This window comes from Phyllostomus discolor, chromosome 1 (assembly GCF_004126475.2).
Source record: "Phyllostomus discolor isolate MPI-MPIP mPhyDis1 chromosome 1, mPhyDis1.pri.v3, whole genome shotgun sequence".
Taxonomy (NCBI): Eukaryota; Metazoa; Chordata; class Mammalia; order Chiroptera; family Phyllostomidae; genus Phyllostomus; species Phyllostomus discolor.
Window position 1 is genome coordinate 184472382 of NC_040903.2, and position 22608 is coordinate 184494989.

Here is a 22608-nt window from a genome sequence, read left to right on the forward strand (position 1 = left end):
TAATTCTCTGTAGTGGGTTATCTATTGGGATCTTTCGGTTGTTCCTTTAAAATGTGTTCGTGGTCTTTTTTCCTATTTTCATTACTGCTTTATGCCTGATCTGTAGTAACTCCCTCCAAATTCCCTTAACTTAATTATTGAATTATTTTTTTACTAAATTTAGATTAGTTTTCTAGCAGTAACTTCTTTAGAGATTTAGTCATGATAGTCCCATTCTTTTAAAAAAAAAAACAAAAAACCTTCACTGACTGCCTAATGAATCAATTATGCTTTCTTAAATTAATATTTGAGGCCATCTGTAGCCCTTGGTTTGTTCCCATTCCCAGAGTAAACTCTCTCTTTTACGCATGTTCTTTCTTAAGTGCTCCTTCTGTAAGATACTTCACTCCTCCAAGCCTTTACCCCTTCTTTAAAGCACTAGTATTTACTGAAGATCTGCAGTGTGTTCAGGTTTATTCCAAGTTCCCCACAAGAGAGAGAGGCATGAGACTTGTAACACAAGCTCACTATATGCTAAAAGAACTTACATAGTAAATAAAAATTATATTGTAAATTTGTTTATTTTAAATTAATGAAGTTTTTTTTTTTCAAGATACTTACTTATTTTTAGAGACAGGAAGGGAAGGAGAAGCAAGGGAGTGAAACATTGGTGTGAGAGAGAAACATGGATTGGTTGCCTCTTACATGCACCCCAGCTAGGGACTGAACCCGCGACCCAGGAATGTACCCTGACTGGGAATTGAACCAGTGACCTTCTGCCTTACTGGACAACAACCAGTTGAGTCACACTGGTCAGGGCAATGAGCATCTTTTTTTGTTGGTGGTGGGGTTTTTTTTTTCTCTCTCTTTTTTTAAGAGAGAGAAAAACATCAATTTGTTGTTTCACTTATTTATACATTCATTGGTTGATTCTTGTATGTGCCCTGTTCAAGGGTACAACCTGTACCTTGACTATTGGGACAATGCTTCAACAAACTGAGCTGCCTGGCCAGGGCAATTACATTGTAATTTTAAAAACGTGGTGCAGACACTAGAACAAGACAGGGAGTACTAGGGAAGGAAAAGGTACACCCAGGCTCTGGAAATGCAAGTCTTAGATGGGGTGGTAGGAAAAACTTACTTCTGGTTATGGGGAGAAGGAATAAGAAGAATGGATGGACAAGAGATTTCATTTCATGAGAAGCATCATTAACACTTGGTAATAACCTGTCTACACTTTTCTTATTTCTCCCTTCTAAAATATTTCTTAAGATCCCACTCAAGTCTGACCTTTTTCGCAATTTCCCCTAAACACTAACATAAATATACCCATTTTCTCTGAGTTTTGGGTTTTTTTTTTAAGACTTTGTCTATTTATTTTTGGAGAGAAGGGAAGGGAGAAAGAGAAGGAGAGATACTTTGACTAGTTGCCTGTGGCACGACCCCAATAGGGGTGCTCAGCCTGCAGCCCAGGCATGTGCCCTGATCGTGAATTGGACCAGCAACCCCTCAGTTTGCAGGACAATGCCTAACCCATCAAGCCATATCAGCCAGGGCTTCTCTGAGTTTTGATGTCATTCACCTCTCTAGTAATAATTTTGGCACAAAAATGTGTCCCAAATTAGATTAGAATCTTTCAAAGAACTTAGGCCATTTTTTTTTAGGGTTCTTTGTACATGTAAATACATTACTCAGTTCCTATGTAATAGATTTACTTTACATAGGAAAAGTCTGAAAATCTTTTGAATCATTTACTTGTACAGGCAAATAAGGAAATTGGTTTGGATTCAGAATATTCAGGTCATAATTTGCCACGAGATTTAGAAAAAAAATTTTTTTATCAACAAATTTATCATTTATCGGGTGATATAGAAAAATAAAAGATGAGTAAAACAATCTAAATTTGATGATTTTATAGTCTAATACAGAGAATAATCCAAGTAACTACAATATAAAATACTATATGTTCCATAATATGATTTGTCCTGGGAGGTTACATCTATTTAAAGAAAAGCCAGAATGCATTTATGAATCAGGTACTTTTGAATTGAGCCTTGAAGGATTTAAAATTAGTAAGCAGTGCCTCACTGGAGGATTTCCTTAGAAGCAACAACATAAAAGTGAAAAAGCAAGGGGTTTGTTCATGGAACTGTTTGATCTCAGAATCCATTTCGTTGTGAGTATGGGAGTAATAGTAGGAATGGGAAGATAGTTTGGATATAGTGCTGAAGAGTCTTGAAAATTCATTTAGGTTGGCTCAATTGGTGAAGTATCGTCATGCATACCAAAAAGTTATGGGTTCAGTTCCTAGTCAGGGCATATACCTGGGTTGTGGGTTCGAGTCCACATCCAGGTGTGTGGAAGAGGTGGCCATTGATGTTTCTCATGTTTCTCTCTCCCTCCCTCCCCCCGCACCCTTCCACCTACTCCACCCACCCTCTACCTTCCTCTCTTTCTCTAAAAATCAACATATCCTTGGGTGAGGGTTTAAAACAAAAAGTTCATCTAAGGAATTTGGACATAATTCTGCACAGAATTTTACAGAAAAGTGACCTTATTTGAGCTGCATGTTTAAGAATGTTAATGAGGAAATGGCACGTTAAATTGTTGTTGAAAGACTGGAGATGACAGGAATCAATTTGGAGGCCATTAGAGTGGCTCATAGGTGAGGTAATTAAGCTTTAGGCTGTGCCTAATCATCTTTTAAGATTTATTTTAAGCCTTTACTGACACACCCTTTCCTTTCCCAGGTTACGTTGCATCTTCCTCCTACAGTGTTTTCCTATCATCCTGAGCCTAGAGTATCACTGTGTTTACCCTTCGTTGTGTTCTTTTTGTGTTTACCACTTTATCATACTCTTAACTCCTTGAGGACACACAAATACATTAAATCTAATAAATACCAGCATTTAACAAACATTTACTTTCATTTGATGTTAAGACAGCTGATGTGACTGCCAAAAATTTTTAAGTATCTGAGTATATGCTGTCTAATATGATAGCCATGAACCCTATATGGCTATTAAAGTTTAAATGTAATACTTAAAATTAAATAGAATTAAAAATTCAATCTCTAAGTTACACTGGCCACATTTCTAGCACTTAGCCCCATGTGGTTCAGTGCTACTGTATTGGTCAATGCAGATACAGAAGATTTTCATCACTGAACAAAGTCTTGTGAATGGTGCTAGGTTGTAGTAAAGGGACTAGTGTTAGGGGTGGTAATGAGCAGATACATTTTTGCTATTTATCAGTAGACTTTAATCTCTTAAAAATACTAAATTATATATAAAATATATGAATAGTTATTTACTAATGTTAAGGCATTTGTTATTTTTTAGGTTAAGTTAAAAAGTTCTCAGATTTTCTCAGATTTGAATTAATTACCAAAAATTGTACATGCCCTGATAAGAAAGGGAACTTAGGTGTTTTTTTTCTTAAGTATTTTTTCTTGATTATGCTATTCCAGTTTTCCCAATTTTCCCCCTGTATCCCCACTCTGCCCTGCACCCCCCAACCCGCTGGCATTGCCCCTCCTTAGTTCATGTTCATGGGTTGTATGTATAAGTTCTTTGAATTTGCTGTTTCCTATAACATTTTTTATTTCTGCCTATTTTAAGCCTCTTAATTATGCTTCTTCTTCCCTGTACCTTCCCCCCCCCCACTTCCCCACTGAAATCCCTCCATTAGATGTCCATTTCTCTGATTCTGTTCCTATTCTATTTGTTTGCTTAGTTTTTTTGTTGTTTTTCTTTTAGGTTCATTTGTTGATAGTTGCGAGTTTGATGTCATTTTACTGTTCATATTTTTTATCTTTTTCTTAGATAAATCCCTTTAACATTTCATATAATAATGACTTGGTAATGATGTACTCCTTTAACTTGACCTTATCTGAGAAGCACTTTATCTGTCCTTCCATTCTAAATGAAAGCTTTGCTGGATAGAGTAATCTTGGATGTAGGTCCTTGCCTTTCATGACTTCAAATACTTTCCAGCCGCTTCTTGCCTGCAAGGTTTCTTTTGAGCTATCAGCTGATAGTCTGATGGGCACTCCTTTGTAGGTAACTGTTTCCTTTCCGCTTGTTGCTTTTAGGATTCTCTCCTTATCTTTAATCTTGGGTAACTTAATGATGATGTACTTTGGTGTGTTCCTTTGGGTCCAACTTTTTTGGGACTTTCTGAGCTTCCTAGACTTCCTAGAAGTCTGTTTCCTTCACCAGATTGGGGAAGTTTTCCTTCATTGTTTGTTCAAATAAGTTTTCAATTTCTTGCTGCTGCTCTTCTCCTTCTGGTACCCCTATAATTCAGATATTGGAACATTTCAGGTTGTCCCAAAGGTTCTTAAGTCTCTTTTCATTTTTTTGTCTTATTTCTTCATTCTGTTCCAGTTGGATGTTTATTTCTTCCTTTTGTTCCAAATTATTACTTTGAGTCCTGGTTTCCTACCTGTCACTGTTGGTTCCCTGAATATTATGCTTTATTTCATTTTGGGTATCTTTCATTTGTTCTTTCATTTTTCAACCAAGCTCAATCAATTCTGTAAGCATTTTGATTACCAGGGATTTAAATTTTCCATCAGATAGGTTGACTATCTCCTCATCACTTAGCTCTCTTTCTGAGGTTTTGCTCTGCTCTTTCATTTGGGCCCTATTTCTTTTCTCAGGGCCCCTGTTAAGTTGTAAGGGGGCGGGACCTTAGGTATTCACCAGGGCAGGGCAACCCTCCTTGCTGCTCTGAGATGCTGCCTGTGGGGGAGGGGCCAGAGAGGGAACAGTGCAGGTCACCTGCTCGTCTGTAGTGCACCTTCCAATGAACTCTCTCATGTGAGACTTGGAGCTTCTCCCACTGCGGCAACCTCTGGAGTACACAATCAGCTCTTGAGTCTCAGTTTCGCCTTCACCCAGCTGCACCTGCGGGGTCCACCCCTTCGCTGCAGCCAGCCCTGACTGCAAGTCCCCTGCTTTGCCTGGGGTTCTGTTTGACTTTTTCTTTAATTCCTTGGTTGTTACAGTTCCATGCAGTTTGATTTTCTGGCACTTCTGGTTGTTTATTGATTTTAGATTGGTTGTTATCCTCCTTTTGATTGTGGGAGGAGGTGAAGGGTTTCTACCTACACCTCCATCTTGGCCGGAACTCTGGCAAGCCAGATGTTTATTTCAAAATAGATTCTGATTCAGGTATATTTTTAAAAATTATAATATGCCAAATTTTCATCATTTTATTTTTGGACCATAAATGAGTTACTATTTGATTTAGGGTAAATTCTAATATTTTTTAAGTGGTGGTTGCATTGTAATTTATATTTCATTAATTATTTGTTTTGTAATCTAATGAACAGATAAATTAAATATCTAAAAAATTAATATGCTAAAGAAAAATTATAAGGTGATCTTTTACAAGTCATTCATTAATAATGGAAGGTATTGATAGTGAAGCTATTTCTTATAAAATATAATCCACTTGAGAATATATTTTTTGAGCAAGGAAAATAAGAATCAATGTGTTCTTATTTTATATTTTAGGTAGTATCTCCCAGCTGCAATGATGACATCACAGTGAAAAAAGACCAATGTTTAGTTCGATCATTTGTCGATTCTAAATTGTGAGTAATGAATCTCTTCTTGTGTTACATTGGGAGGGAAAAAAATGGAATCACAGTGATAGAAATTTCCCAGCTCCAACACTTTATTTTTATAAGTATAATCACTTTATGAACTGAGTTACTTAATATGTTTTGATTTTTCATAATTTAGTTTATTTTTTATTGGAAAACTATAAAAATAAATAATATATAAGAATAATAGTAAAAACACTTTTTTAATAGAGCACTATTGATATTGATTTTTCTCTTTAATTTTAAATATTCTGTGTATCATGTTTACTGTTAATATATTATGAACTATGAAACCTTTTTTTTTTTAAGATTTTATTTATTTATTTTTAGAGAGGGAATGGAGGGAGGGGGAGAGAGAGAGAGAGAAACAAACATCAATGTGCGGTGGGTCATGGCCTGCAACCCAGGCATCTACCCTGACTGGGAATGGAACATGCGACACTTGAACTATGAAACTTTTAAATAAAACATATTACTGGAATAATTACTTCGACTTTTTTCTGATTGAAAGTCAGACTTTTAGAAGCTTTTCTTAACCTTAGCTTTGCCTTGTTTCCAAAAAAGATATAAAATTACACACACACGAGTTGTAATTCTTGGAAAAATTTAGTGACATAGTACCTTACAATGATAAATGTATTTTAATATTACCTTCTATTTATTAAACTGAATAGTAAATATAAGAAATATTAAAGAACAAAATAGACATTGTTGTTTTCTGTAAGGAAAACATCATGCTGATATAAAGTACCCCATACTGTGTGTAGGAGAGCTGCATAGGTTGAAATATTACAATTGTGTGGCTCTCATTAATATACTTAGAATATGTGAATCATCAGAATTAAGATACTAGCTTTGTCTCTATTACTTTTTCTCTTTATTAAGGATTAGGATATATGTGGTCTTTTTAAAACATTTGGTAGACAAAATAATTTTGAATTTGAGGTTTGTATTTTTCTATGTTAACATGGACTATTTAAGTGATGATTTTTACTTAATAATGGTTGCCTCCCTTTTATCCTTCTCTATAATTAGTTATTCTATAGCAAGAAAGGATATCAAGGAAGTAGACATTCTTAATCTGCCTGAATCTGAGCTCTCTGCTAAACCAGGTAAAACAAGGATGAATCAATGTATTATTTCATGATGTGGCTCTAAATGGCAAATAGTCAGTAAAGCAAGACTGAGTATTCTTTGCTGTCATTTTAACTGTTTAGAGTTGATACCCATTCTATTTGATGGCTATTTTTTTAATGTCTAGAAAGAACATATGATTTATAATTTTTGATAAGTATAACTTTTCATGTTTTACCATTCAGATTTCTAAAAGTACTTTTTATAGTAATAAGTATTAATATGACATTATAACTTATATGTTCAAGTTTATTGTATTGTTTTATAAGTGACAACTAAATTTAAATCCAGATCTTCTGACTAAATGTTAATGCCTGTCTCTTATTCTGTGCTGCTTATTTATTTTAGCAAATAAAAACTGCTGAAGTATATTTTTAATCTTAGGGTTGCAGAAAGCAAGCATCTTCTTAAAAGCTAGAGTTGTTCCTGATAATTGGAAAATGGATATAAGTGAAATCCTTGAGTCATCCAGCAGTGATGATGAAGATGGCCCAGCTGAAGAAAATGAAGAAGAGAAGGAAAAGGAGACCAAAAGGGAAGAAGAAGAGGTGGTAGGTGAAATTTTGTGTTTGTGACATATAAAAACATTTTAATACTCTAAAAATTAGACGTTTGTATATTTTCCCCTCTGTTCAGAGTTTTTGTATTTATTTGTTTCTGTCTTTTTCTAGCTCTACTCAATTTAGGGGAAAGGGTTTTCTTTTGTTTTTGTTTTTGCTTCTAGCTTAGTAGTGAGTAAATCAGAACTAATTTTTAGCTGTAAGAGGTTAAAAAGAACAGCTTTACAGATTAATCAGTGTAAACTTGTATTTTGATGTTTGTATGTATGTATGTATGTATGTATGTATGTTTGTTTGTTTAGTATCTTTCCCAAACAACCAAGGAGGAAAGAAATGTAACGTTTAGGTATATTACATGTGTTAACTTATTTAAATTTTTACCATGTGGAAAGTAACTGGTATGATCCTACTTTAAAGGTGAGGAAAGTGAGGGTCATAAAGTTAAGTAACTTGCCCAAGGTGGCGCAGCTTAAATGTGGAGAACAAGGACTGGAACCTAGGTCTGATCTAACTCCAAAAATCATCTCTCATACCTTTCACAGTATCTCAAGCATAATGGGTATAAAAAAAATTCTGTCTAAACTGAAAGAATATGTTTTTTGGCAGTTTGACAAATCATAGAAAAGATTTAGCTTGTGTTTTTTTAAGTGTTGATGGTTTTCTTTGTAATATTAACATGTCATTTAGAGTATATTTGTAAATTGCAGGAAATCACTTGTGGAGTTCCTCACAATTACTTATGTGAATATTGTTGTCTGTTCAGCAGTGTTTTGTCAAATGGGATTAATTGTTCTGTATATTTTGGTTGTTATGAGGTAAAGAGGCTTAGAGGCAGACAAAGAGAATGAGTTTACTGAAAAAGACGACCTATTTGAACATGAAAAATATTTGCTTGAAAAATGTGGAATGTGTGTTTCTGTTTTACATATGTAAAAATGCATTTATGAAATAAAATTAGTATAGTTGTGTGTGATGAAAGACATACAACACATCTCACCTTTTACTTCCCCTGCAGTACTTGGTTTTATGCACTCTGAAATCAGAATGGCGGTTCATACTTAGAGGCTGCCTACAGAGTTGCCATAGTAACATGCTGTTGGTTTTAAGTGAGCATGCTCGGAAAGACAGGAAGGTTTAGCAGAGGCTTGGCAGGTTGCCAATGGAGGTTTGCCAGATGCTTTGAAATGGGCTGTCTTTCTTTTCCTTTCATGTAATGTCTGATTTTTATGTGGAAGAGAATGTAAGTAGTGCTGTATAACCCTGCGGATGCTGTGCCCTAAGAGGGAAAGCAAATATTTGCAAGTCAGACTGAAAAATGTTCAGACACTGTACTGATTAAGTAGAAGGGGAATCTAACCATATTGCATTTGAAAGAAAATGCAGCATATAGGTAAGATTTTCTTTATATTTAGTTACCTTTTTGATTGCCAAAAATGAGGTTAAATAGGAATTTTAGGTATTGCCGATGTGACTGATATGGTAGGTCTCGTAACCAAACGTAATTGTTTTTTGTAAGAGAGACAGTAGGAGTCTATTTTTAGAATACAGAGGATGAAGGCTATTTTTCTGAAACATAAAATAGATTTTGAAATGAAAATGATGAGACAGTTGGCAGAATTCAGGATTTAAAGTCTAAATGTCAAGTGTGATTTTTGTATTTTATATGTATTTATTTATAGATTATATATTTTTAGGATATATAGGCCACATTTTCAGGGTGTGAACTGTTACAGTCTGGTTTTGATTTTTTTTTTCAATTAACATTAGTTCAGGATCTTATATTACCAAATATTGAAAAAAGATTAGTCTATTTTTGCTCATACTTTTAATTGGTGTCCATTTCAGAATGCATTTTACCTACTCCCCACCCCCAAAACCTCTGAAATTTTAAACAAAGAGGGTTAAAAGAGCTTTGTATTAAGATGAGAGAGAATGGCTATAAAATAGTAAGTACTGCTCTTATTACAGCTGTTAATTTTGTAAAAATCATAATGTTTTATTCAAGCTGTGAGTAAATGTTAGTGAAAAGGAATGAAGAGTAGAGGCAAGCTCTGTTCCCTATTGTTTGCAGGTAATAAGTCAAGAAATTTAAAAAGGTAAGGATTAGGAAGGCTAGTATCTTCTTATATTATTTAAATTATGAAACTGTTAAAATTAAGTGAACCAGAATGGTTTTCATGTACTAAAAAATAAAAGCAAAATTATAAAATGTGGGAACTGATTTATATGGTTATTTTAAATTATTTTTCAAATGGTCAATTTCATAACATATATTTTATTGAATTCCTTAATAGAAACAAATTATTCTTTGGCTCTACAGTTAGATTTTCTTGAATGAGAATTTGGTTGCTTTAGAAACAATATTAGCTGCATTTTTTGCTCTTGGGTTTAGATTTAGTTGCTGAATCATTCTAACTTAAACAGTAATTTTTTAAAAATTAATATATTGATAAAGTGAAAAGCTGGTGAATCTGTACTTAACAAAGGGAAAAACGGGTATGGTATAAAATAAATTAAAGTCTGATAAGCCAGGGCCTACCTGGCTTAGTCATTACAGGCCTTCACTATGTAAGTGACGTTAAGCTGTTGTATTACATTACAGATCATATTCTTCTCAAAATGCAATTATGCTTCACTTTTCATGAAGGTTTAATGTTGCTTTAAAAGGATCAAAAAGATCTTTTATGGCATTCTGTAAACCACAGTTACAATACTTTAGCCTCTCATTTGATGTTTGTAAATTTTATGCACTGGAATCATACAAGTGTTAGACACTTTTGCATTGTTAATGGGTATTGGACATTGTTTTTATATTTTATGCTTTGAGTATTGTAATGTAGCCTTAATGAGGAGATTTGAGATTCCATGGCTTTACCAGGGAGAAAGATCTTTTAACAAAATTATTTGAATTCCTAAGCATTGGTAGTTCAGGATTCAAGTACAACAAGTATTTCATACTGTTACTGGGTGGGAGAAGACTTGACAGTCTGACAGGAAGTAGATCCTATCTATTCCTGGTGGTTATAAATTTTAACGCACTGGTAAATGGAAAGTATTTTTGTGGGTACTACATAAATGTCTTTTGTTAAGAACATTTTATATTACAAAAGATATTGCTGAATTTTCTTTCAAGTTTTGAAATTGGTTGAGAGTCAATGTAAACATAAGTAATGATGTTCGGTATTTATTAACTCCTGCTGTATAGTCACTTTGGGTGAATGTGGGAAAGTTTTTCTAAGGATAAAATAAATAGGTGATTGTTCAGAAGACTAAATAAATAATGGGAGAATTTAACTAGTGTTAGCTTTTTTATCCTTTCGGTTTGCTATAGGTAGGCTTATGTGTTGGGCCCTTTCAAAAATCTCTTGATTTCATATTTAATAATGGAAATTAGAATTTAGTGAATTTCTATAAGAAATGTTCATTTTTGTTTAGAAGTATTGATTCCCATTTCTCCAGTCTTTGAATTGTCCAGGGATGTGTTATATTTAATGCCCAGGATTATATTCTGCTATTATAAAATCGTAAGTGCTTGAGATTTTCAATTCATGGAAACCTAAAAGTATTCCAGTGTTCTGTGTTTATTCTTGGAGACTTAGTGATTTTAAAAGTAAGATTGTTTATTTAATCTTTACAACAGGATTTTTTATGACTGAGAAAACTGAGACTTAGAGAGATTACAGAAGGTTTCACAAACTTTTAAGAAAATTGTCTTTTTGTGGATTTAAGATCTATGAAAGTGGAGGTTGTCAGGTTTCTTTTTGTTTTTCCTTTTTCCACCAATATAAATGTCCACCAGCTAGCAGTGCAAAGCTTGGCTCTGGATAAAGAATAAATGAATAAATGTGGTGTGCAGTCAATTATCCTAACAAATTTCTATTTGAAACAAAGAGTTGGAAGATTTGTTTTAAGATTCCAAAAAGTTTACTTTGGAAGGAACTATGGGATAAGTATTTCATAACATTTCGTTTATCAGGCAATGCACTCTGTAGGCAGTCTGATTTCCTGATGATATAATGTTGTGAGTTTATAAATTAATTCCTTTTGGCTTAAGCTAATTTGGGATGGTTTTCTGTCACTAACAGTAAGAGTTCTTGATTAATAATACTCCTCTGTATCTTGCCCCCACTTATTTCAGATATCTTTTGTCTAGTCTTTTTCCCTCCTTTCTTCGCCTCCAATCAGTTGTCCATAGACATCTTCTTAAAACATAAATGGTTCGTGCTGGAAACCCTTTAATGGCTTTCAGCACCTACGGCAGGGGTGTCAGACTCATTTTCACTGGGGGCCACATCAGCCTCGCGGTTGCCTTCAAAGGACCAAAATAATTTTAGAACTGTGTAAATAACTACTCCTTAACTGTTAAGGAGTTGAAATTACATTTGGGACTTTGAAGGCAACCATGAGGCTGATGTGGCCCCCATGAAGATGAGTTTGACACCCTGGCCTGCGGGATAAAGTTGAGGTCTTCTGTCTTAGCCCTTTACAAGTTTGTCCCTGCATGATCTGATGCATGCCCACCTTTTAATTCTCTCCTCCACTATTCTCCAACAACATGGAACTTCTTACAGCTTCCCCTCACCACCTCTTAGATGTTGCTCAGAAGCTGCTTACTGTCAGGTATATTACATTGAGTATCACCTTGGTGCTGCCCATTTCCTTTATTCATATTAAATATACTAGGAAAATAAAATGAGCTTTTAAAAGCTCAAAAAATAATGAACAATAGATGAGATTTAAAGAGTCCAATGTCCAAGAGTCTTTATGACCAAATAAAGAGACCTCTGCCTGAATTACAGTGGTTGAGTATGACTTACAAATGTTATATGCATTAACTTTAGTAAGTTGTTTTGGTATTTATTTCATAGTTGTAAAAGATCAGTGAGGCTTTTTAATGTTTCAAATTTAACGTTGTATACTAAAAACATAAGCAGCTACTGGTATTGCTGCCTTTTTTTTACATTAGTCTTCCAGCCCACAGATGCCTTCAAAGCTGCCGATACACTTTTCTTGCAGTGCTTGGCTCCCCAGAATGGAGCTTTCAGGGTGCTGTTCTAACACCTTCACCTCCCCAGCAGAGGGATCTGCCCACTTTAGAGGACTCCAGGCTCAGCCTCTCTTTTTTTAAAGTAGTGGTGGATGAGAGGCAGGGGATTAAAAGGATTGAGGAGTTGAGAGAATGTGTGATGGAGTTCCAGGAGTGGGGTGAGAAGGGGGAGCCAGCAGAGAGGACCAGAGGAAATGCTGTAGACAGCATGAAAAAAAAATCTACTGTTACTCAAAATACCTTTAATTCACAAAAACAGTATTTTGGAATTGAAAATCAGCATGGTATACTGAATACCAAAAAAGAGGAGGGGGTTATGTAATCATTCATTTATTGAGGATACCTGTAGAAGTTTGTGAGAGCCAAGATGCCCATCAACAAAAGATATATACCTTCACATGCAATACACATACAGGGAAACCACAGAGATAAGTTTATTTACACCCTTCCTCAAAATGTCAGTCTTTGTGGTCCTAATCTGTTAGGTACAAAGAAACTACCCTAACTGACATTAGAACTATGTGTATGTGATATGGTTCTAGGTGCTTTGTTGTAGAATGCATCATCTTTTACTGACATCCGAGGTCTGTCCAGAAAAAGTCCAGCCATTGTTAATGTAATGGGGATGGTTTGTATGACTTCGATATAACCTGACAGCCAAGGAGAGTGGACTGGAATGCACCTGTGTGAACAATGACAACTTCACTGTGCTAGTCAGTGGGGGCAGTAGGTGCTGTTGAGTGAGCGTGTGTACTGTGTGGCTATCACATTCAAAATGACTGAGAGTAGAGCAATGAATCTGCATCAGATTTTGTGTTAAGCTTGAACATTCCTCTGTGAAAACTATTTGAATGATTCAAAATGCCACAGCCATAGGCAACTGGTGGTTGACAGCTTCATCATGACAACATGCCCACTCATGCATCACATCTTGTGTAGAGTTTTTTGGGAAAACATCAATCATCCTGGTGACTCAGCCCCCGTACACCCCAGATGTGGCACCCTGAGACTTTTGGCTTTTCCTTAAACTAAAATTAGCCTTTGAAAGGGAAGAGATTTCAGACCGTAGATGAGATTCAGGAAAATACACCACAGCAGCTGATGGCGATTGGGAGAACTATGTGAGGTCCCAAAGGTTCCTACTTTGAAGGGGCCTGAGGCATTATTGTTTTTTGTGCAATGTTTCTTGTATCTTATATCTTCTTCAATAAAGGTCTCTATTTTTTTGTATTACATGTGGATATCTTCTGGGCAGACCTCGTATATTTCAGCAATTTGGACACTTTACATTCACCTTCTTAATTTGTGTTTTAGAGAGTAGAGTTGCTAGATAAGTTAGTAGCTTGGCAAAAAGAAGGTTATTATCTTACTTAAAAAATAACAAAATGCATTCATTTCTTATACTATTAAAATGATGGAAGTCCATTTTTCACTAGAATTTGTGTTTTCTGAGTGAATAATCATTCACTTTTGTCATTAATGTACTTGAGAAAGGCGTGTGTATGCTAGCAAGTATTATGCCACAACCACGAACATCCTCATTCTTATTTTTTCTGTCTATTCTGTGACTCCTGTTGCATTTATATTATCATGAATGTTAGCCCTGGAACTTAATGAATGTGAAAGAGCTGAAGTAAAGCTCCTCAGTTCATTTTCACAGACGTTATTTTCATTCACATAATAATAGAGTGTCTAACCTAAATGCCAGTTGTTGGTGATAACAACTGTGAGAAAAATAGCATCATAAAACTTATCAAGCATTTCCAGTATGTTGGAACATGAGGACTACAAACATGAATAACTTAACTTAGACTTAAACAATAAAAAAAAAATCAGCATTAATCTTTCTCTCTCTCTTCCTCCGTCCCTCCCTCTCTCTCTGCCCCCTCCTTTCCCCTTCAGGGGAGGAATCATCTTTCCATCATCAGGTGGCAAGACTAGTTGAGGCATTGATCCTCCTCCTTGTAGACTGCTATAATAGCTTCCCTTTCCCTTCTAGCCCATCAAACTCATTCTTGGCAGAGAACTTTTAAAAACAAATCTGACCTAATTTCTCTTCAGCTCTCTCAGGCCTCATAGCTACTCAGAGTACCCAGTTCTGATTCTCTAGTATATCATCACAAACTCTTTCCTAATCACAGTCTGCCTTTGCCAGCCTCATGTTTATGCTGTTTGCTTCTAGCTCCTGGGCTGTCTCCTCTTCACATTTGGAGGCTTTCTCTAATATCCCCACCTTCATTCTATCCCCGGCAGAAGTATTCATCCCTCCTGTATTCTTTTATATATTACAACATTTGCCATATTGCACTGAATTGAATTGTTTTACATTTCAACACCCCCTGTCTGACTCAGAAGGGCAAACGTGGAAGATACTATGTTTTTTCATTTAATTGCAGTGCTTTTGCATAGTCCCTGACTCATGGTAACTGTCAATGGATGTTTCACCTGAGTGAAGATATACTGTGTTTGCTGTGTATAATGTGCACCCTTTTGCCCAAATTTTTAAGGGGAAAGTAAGGGTGTGTGTTATGTTTATGCGTTAAAAATGTAAATCCAGAAAGCAATAACGATATCTGTGTGTTCAAAAATAAATGCTGCAATTCCTTTATAATGCAAAAAAGTATCTAAATATAAATAAATAAGTAATTGAATCAAAAAAATAAAATGAGAGATTTTTTTCCTGAAAGTTTGGGCCAAAAACGTGGGTGCGCATTATACACAATAGTGCATTATACACAGCAAAATATGGTAGTTTCCTAAGTTAGAAAATTCATAGTCTAGTAGTGTAGATAGATAGATAGATAGATAGATAGATACACAACTGTCTGTAATACTCAGTGGTATATACTGATGCTAACCAAAATTGTAAATTTCTTGAAATAGTCATGCCTCTTCTATATCCTTAACCCCCTTCCCTGCCATTTTACTAGGAGAATAATTACTCTTTATGTGCTCGACTGAATGAATGGAAGAAGGCTCATAAGCAGTCTAGTATACTCCCTTCCTCCCATTATTACAGCCGTCTCCCGCTCTAAAACCCTTGAGAGATGTAGGACCTTCTAACTATCAGTGAGGAAAGACATGCTATAGGTGTGAAAATACCATGAACAGACAAAGTACACAGCAAATATGAGCCCCCAAACAAAAGCCATGAAGGCCCATTCTTCTAGTTGGAGATCTTTCCTGAAATATACGATCTATTCCAAAGTGACTAAAAACACAGCTAATTTCAAAAACAGATTGTAAATCTTGCTAATGGAAAGACATTAAGCAATTTTAATTTTTGCAGAGACCTTCAGGTCAACTTAAAACTTTGTTGATAGCCTCATCTTCTTTGTGTATAGAAAGTAAATTTTATCTCAAGCAGACATTTGTTTATAAGTAAAATTCTTTATTCATTTATATCTTATTTTTATACCTGCTAGTTACACCTAAACGTAAAATTTTATGGCCATGGTTTCTCATGGAACTTAATATACTCTTGGATATCCACTGACTTTTAAATTATATATATTTAAATTAACAATTTTATCTATAAAATTATATTCTTAATTACTAAGGATTTATTAAATGGTTGATATAATCTTAATAAATACTAAGTCTGCAGCTGACAGTTTCATTTTGCTTACCTGTTTGAAAAGAAACTTTGATTTCAAATCAGTGCCCTTTTAAAAAATTGCCTTTACATATATTAGATAAAATGGTCTCATTTGAATCTGTATGATCATAAATACTAGAAGTAAGTTGTTAGCCTGAGGAGAGAATATTGTGATTATGAGGGCCAAGCAAAGCATAGAGCCAATCTGGCATAAGATGTTTTTGTTTTTCTTCCCTGTACTGAAAGTCCTTAAAATCAGCTTCTGAAATTGGCTACTGGATTAATTTTTAAATTTTATATTTATTTTTTTAAATACATTTTATTGATTATGCTATTATAGTTGTCCCATTTCCCCCCCCTAATTCTCCTACACCCTGTGCACCCCCTCCCACCCGCATTCCCCCCTTTAGTTCATGTCCATGGGTCATATATATCAGTTCTTTAGCTTCTACATTTCCCATACTATTCTTCTATTCTTGCCCTCCCCTTATTTCCTACCTACCATCTATGCTACTTAGTCTCTGTACCTTTCCCCCTCTCTCCTCCTCCCACTCCCCTGTTGCTAGCCCTCCATGTAATCTCCATTTCTGTGGTTCTGTTCCTGTTCTAGTTGTTTGCTTAGTTTATTTTTGTTTTTGTTTTAGGTATGGTTGTTAATAATTGTGAGTTTGCTGTCATTTTACTATACATGTTTTTATCTTCTTTTTCTTAGATAAGTCCCTTTAACATTTCATATAATAAAGACTTGGTGATGATGAACTCCTTTAACTTGACCTTATCTGAGAAGCACTTTATCTGCTCTTCCATTCTAAATGAAAGCTTTGCTGGATAGAACAGTCTTGGACGTAGGTCCTTGTCTTTGGTGACTTCAGATACTTCTTTCCAGCCCCTTCTTGCCTGTAAGTTCTCTTTTGAGAAATCAGCTGATGGTCTTATGAGAACTCTTTTGTAGGTAATTCTCTCCTTTCCTCTTGCTGCTTTTAAGATTCTCTCCTCTTTAATCTTGGCTAATGTAATTATGATGTGCCTTGATGTGTTTCTCCTTGTGTCCAACCTCTCTGGGACTCTGAGCTTCCTGGACTTCCTAGAAGTCTGTTTCCTTTGCCAGAATGGGGAATTTCTCCTTCATTATTTTTTCAAACAAGTTTTCAATTTCTTGGTCTTCCTCTTCTTCTCCTGGCACCCCTGTGATTCGGATGTTGGAACATTTAAAGGTGTCCTGGAAGTTCCTAAGCCTCTCTTCATCTTTTTGAATTCTTGTTTCTTTATTCTGTTCTCGTTGAATGGTTCTTCCTTCCTTCTGGTCCACACCATTGATTTGAGTCCCGGTTTCCTTCCCATCACTGTTGGTTCTCTGTACCTTTATTTCACTTAGCACATCCTTCACTTTTTCATCTAATTTCATCTAATTGGTTGACCATATTCAACCAATTCTGTGAGTATCCTGATCCACCAGTGTTTTGAACTGTGCATCTAATAGGTTGGCTGTCTCTTCATCACTTAGTTGTGTTTTTTCTGGAGCTTTGATCTGTTCTTTCATTTGGGCCATTTTCATTTGGGTCATACACCTGTTATGTAGTGAAGGGCAGAGCCTTAGGTATTCACCAGGACGGGGGGACCTACGTCACTGCGTAGTGACGCGGTTTGTGGGGGTGCAGTCAGAGAGGAAACAGTACTGCTTGCTCCACTCTCTGCCGGCTTTCAGTCACTTCCCCCACTACCCACAATCAGATTGGGCCCTTCTGGTGCTGATTCCTGGTAGGTGGGCTTGTGTAGGTTCTAAAACCCTGTGGGTCTCTCCAACGAACTCTCCTGTGAGACTGGGAGTTTTTTTTTCGCTTCCGCCTCAACCCCCACAGGTGTTTTCAATCAGAGGTTTGAGGCCTTATTTCCCTGAGCTGGAGCCCTGGGTTGTGCAGTCCGTCTCACTCCCCAGTTGTTCCTTCCAGTGTATCTGCGCACGATTGTCGGACCACCCAGTCCACCAGCCACTGCCTTGCTGTGAGTCCTCCCCGCCTGGCTGCCCATCTCCACCCCTCCTCCCAATCTGGATGACTGTTTCTTCTTTAACTCCTTGGTTGTTGGACTTCCATACACTTTGATTTTCTGTCAGTTCTGGTTATTTTTTTTGTTTTTAAATTTGTTGTTGACCTCCTTTTGGTAGTGTGAGGATACAAAGTGTACCTGCCTATGCCTCCATCTTGACCAGAAGTTCCAATTTGTTTTCTTTTTCAATTAAAGTTAATATTCAATATTATTTTGTAGTAGTTTCAGGTGTACAGCAGCATAGTTAGACAAAGTGTTCTCCCTAATAAGCAATTATTTTTAATACCCTTGCAAAAACAAGATGTTTTAACTCACATGAAGAAAAAGACTGTCCTCTTTTTGTATAAATGTTTAATTTTTAAAATTTATTTTTCAATTACAGTTAACATAATTTTATATTAAAACTGCCATCTGTCAATCTGATGACCCCTATTAACTTTGTGAATTGCTAATTTTTGAGCTGTAGTAGAACTTTTACTTACATTTTTTATATTTGGTAAAACTGAAACTACTCCAGTGTTATATATCATTCTGAATGAATTTTTAGTAAGAATTTTCCCAAATACTAATTTAGAAGTGAAGTAGTGTGTCAGAGAAGGGACTATCTTACTAAAACCCATAACCAGTTTGTTTGATTAGAGCCAAAACCTTGGCTGCGTAAGGAGAAATCATTAGGTTTATATAATTTGTAAAAAGTAACAGATGGGTGTAAGAATAGTTGTTTTTACATGAATGTTTCCATTAGTTGTCCTACCCCACCCCCAACTAAAATATTAGTTACTTATATAGTTTTCTTTCCTAAGAAAAATTTTATTGTCTTATTTTGGGGGATCACAAAATCAATTTTTAAGGCTAGGCAAATGAGAAAAGCAGGGGTTGGTAGATCTGGGACAAAATGGAATTTATATGACTCGTTTAAAGGCATTTAAATTTTTAAAAAACAGTGTGTGTGCTATATAAGTAATTCTTTGCCATGTGACTTTGCAACCTGTGGTTAATGTTTATGCTATAATAGCAAAATTTCAATGTTTGTATGTGGATTGTTTTTATAATAAATACATTGTACTATATTTTGCTGTGTGTGATGGTGCGCCTAAGTTTTTGGCTCAGACTTTCGGGGAAAAAATCCTTCATTTAAATTTTTTAATTTTTTATTTATTTATATTTAGAAATAAAACCTATTATTGTATTCCAGGGTATTATTTTGCATACAGATATCATTATTGCTTTCTAGTTATACTTTTAACACATAAGCTCAAAAAGAAAAATTTAAAACATTTATATAGATACAGAATTAGTATCTGTATACCACCCATGTATAAGGTGTATCTTTATTTTTCCTTCAAAAATTGGGGCAAAAACGTGTGCATTATACATGGCAAAATACAGTAATTACTGTGCTCTTCTATCAGTGTATTTATTCAAACCAATTGGTATTTTAATGGATTAAAAAAAATACCAAGAAAGATGAAAACACTCTCACCTCATTCCGGAGCCTTTTTCTTGGTCTAGTGGTGATAGTGAAGGGTCAGGATTGAGTGATAAGTGGGATGAAGAGTGGAGATTGTATATTTTGACAGGTGTATCAAATCAGCTCCATCAAACTATGACTTAAAATCTGGAATTGAATTTTGAGGAAATTTATATTTTCCAGCTTCATTAAAATTGTATCCCCTTACATTGAGTTCAGAAAACAAAAAAGACAATGTATCCCATCCCATTCATGTATTTGTATGTTTTACCTCTACAGCCTGAGGAAGAACTTGATCCTGAAGAGAGGGACAACTTCCTCCAACAGCTTTATAAGTTTATGGAAGACAGAGGTACTTTCATGCACTTGCAATAAAAACCATTATTAATACCTATTTTTAGTAGAAATATATAGGAAAATAGTTTTGGTATACCTAAATTAATTTCCCTTAGGAATTGTAAAATCAAAACATATTATAATATGTCAGTAATAGAAAATGAACAGTTGTAATGTTAATGTACATACCCAATGATTAACTAATTTTGTCTTATTGGCAAGTAAACTAGTTTGATCCTTGGTCTCAACAAATTGAACATAATAGATTAGTTCCTATCTAAATAGAATCAGGTTTCTGTTTAGAGGTTAGAAGAAATAAAAGCTTTAGAGTTATAAGAAGTAGAACCTAAGCCCTGGCTGGCGTAGCTCAGTGGATTGAGTGTGGGCTGCAAACCAAAGCATCGCAGGTTCGATTCCCAGTCAGGGCACATGCCTGGGTTGCAGGCCTCGGCCCTCAGCAACCACACATTGATATTTCTCTATCCCCTCCTTCCCTCTCTAAAAATAAACAAATAAATCTTTAAAAAAAAAAGAAGTAGAACCTTTATAGATCATCATACTTTCTGAGAGTACATTAGTCCTGGAAAACCTTAAATTGTCCTAGACATTCTGTAGCATTCAGAAATCATCCTTAAGATTATTGTTAACAGTGTTAACATTTGTGATAAAGCAGAGAAAATGGAACCACAGCCTAAATAATGACCCTTTTCATTGCGTGTATTCTCTTGCCCCAGCTTCTTCAGTCCACAGTGTTGTTGGATACACCATGCAGTTCTAAGCTTTAATTTAGTTTTACCCAATTCAGTTGTAGTTAGAGAGGTGATTTTATTGGTTGTAGAAGTAAATCTAAGGACCACCACAATGCAGTATAAAGAATATAGAGAATATTTTGAGTTGTCTTATGTATTTGAAGAATTTAAGGTTCCTTAAATATAGGCCACTGATTAATAAACTTTGAGAAAATAGAAGTTGATAGCTTTTTTTTTTAATTTAGTATTTTCTCATTTGAATAAACATGTTATTTTTACCCTCTGGTATTAAATATAGGTACTCCAATCAACAAACCACCTGTTTTGGGCTATAAAGATCTCAATCTCTTCAAACTCTTTAGACTGGTTTATCATCAAGGTGGATGTGACAATGTAAGTAAGAAGGTGATGAAAAATTGAATCATCTAATCTTTCATTGTTGTATGTACTTTAGGTAATAAATACATTTTCTTAGTGAACATAGAAGATTAATGTAAAGATTATTTCCCTTTGCAAATGTTAACAAATAAAAACTTAATTTTCCAGATTGATAGTGGTGCCGTATGGAAGCAAATTTATATGGACCTTGGCATTCCTATTTTGAATTCAGCTGCTTCCTACAATGTAAAAACTGCTTATAGAAAGTAAGTAGCATATTTTATTTGTTAAAGAATATATATCTACAGGGAATATTTTCCATTGATTTTTGTTAACAAAACATATCAAAGAACATTAAAATTAGAGAGTATATTAAAAGGCATAGGTTAATACATACTTGTGATTGAAAGTTATTTCAGTGCACCAACTTTGCTGTGCTACATTTCTCATGTTGTCCTAATTTCCTTTTAAAATCAGGGATGCAGGCAGCCTTTATAGTATGAAATGATGATACATGTTATGGAGCTCTATCTTTTGTGTGAACAACCTTTACATCAAAACTATGATAGCTATGTTCACTTATATCACAAGCTCAATTTTTTTTTTTAATTCTCACCCGAGGACGGGCTTACTGATGTTAGAGAGAGATGAAGGGAAGGATGGAGAGAAGGAGAAAAATATCCATGTGAGTGAGAAACATTGATTGGTTGCCTCTCATACGTACCCCACTGGGGATCGAACCCACAATCTAGATGTGCCCTGACTGGGAATTGAACCTGAAACCTTTCGGTTTACACAATGATTCTCCAACCAACTGAGCCACATAGATCAGGGTACTAGCTCAGATTTTTTAGGAAGAAATTTTATTTCATGATTAAAATTTCTGTTTTTTTAAATATATTTTATTGATTATGCTATTACAGTTGTCCCATTTCCCCCCCTTCACTCCTCTCCACTCTGCACACCCTCTCCCATCCACATTCCCCTCCTTTAGTTCATGTCCATGTGCCATACTTGTAAGTTCTTTGGCTTCTACATTTTCCATGTATTCTTACCCTCCCACTGTCTATTTTCTCCCTCCCATCTATGCTACTTATTCTCTGTACCTTTTCCCCCTCTCCCCCACTCCTCTGTTGCTAACCCTCCATGTGATCTCCATTTCTGTGGTTCTGTTCCTGTTCTAGTTGATTGCTTAGTTTGTTTTTGTTTTAGGTGTGGTTAATAATTGTGAGTTTGCTGTCATTTTACTGTACATGTTTTTTATCTTTTTCTTAGATAAGTCCCTTTAACATTTCATATAATAAAGACTTGGTGATGATGAACTCCTTTAACTTGACCTTATCTGAGAAGCACTAGATCTGCCCTTCCATTCTAAATGAAAGCTTTGCTGGATAGAGCAATCTTGGACGTAGGTCCTTGCCTTTCATGACTTGGAATACTTCTTTCCAGCCCCTTCTTGCCTGTAAGGTCTCTTTTAAGAAATCAGCTGATGGTGTTATGGACACTCCTTTGTAGATAACTGTCTCCTTTTCTCTCCCTGCTTTTAAAATTCTTTCCTTCTCTTTAATCTTGGCTAATGTAATTATGATGTGCCTTGGTATGTTCTTCCTTGGGTCCAACCTCTTTGGGACTCTCTGAGCTTCCTGGACTTCCTAGAAGTCTGTTTCCTTTGCCAAATTGGAGAAGTTCTCCTTCA

General features: G+C 35.3%; 1 protein-coding gene across 1 annotated transcript in view; it reads left to right on the forward strand.

Annotated features, from left to right (window-relative positions):
- Positions 1-22608, forward strand: part of ARID4A (AT-rich interaction domain 4A) — a 63919-nt gene that overhangs the window by 14204 nt on the left and 27107 nt on the right. The window contains 6 exon segments of the mRNA XM_028505710.2: positions 5506-5581; positions 6629-6705; positions 7112-7278; positions 19729-19801; positions 20833-20927; positions 21081-21178. Coding sequence (XP_028361511.1) covers positions 5506-5581; positions 6629-6705; positions 7112-7278; positions 19729-19801; positions 20833-20927; positions 21081-21178 — 586 coding nt within the window.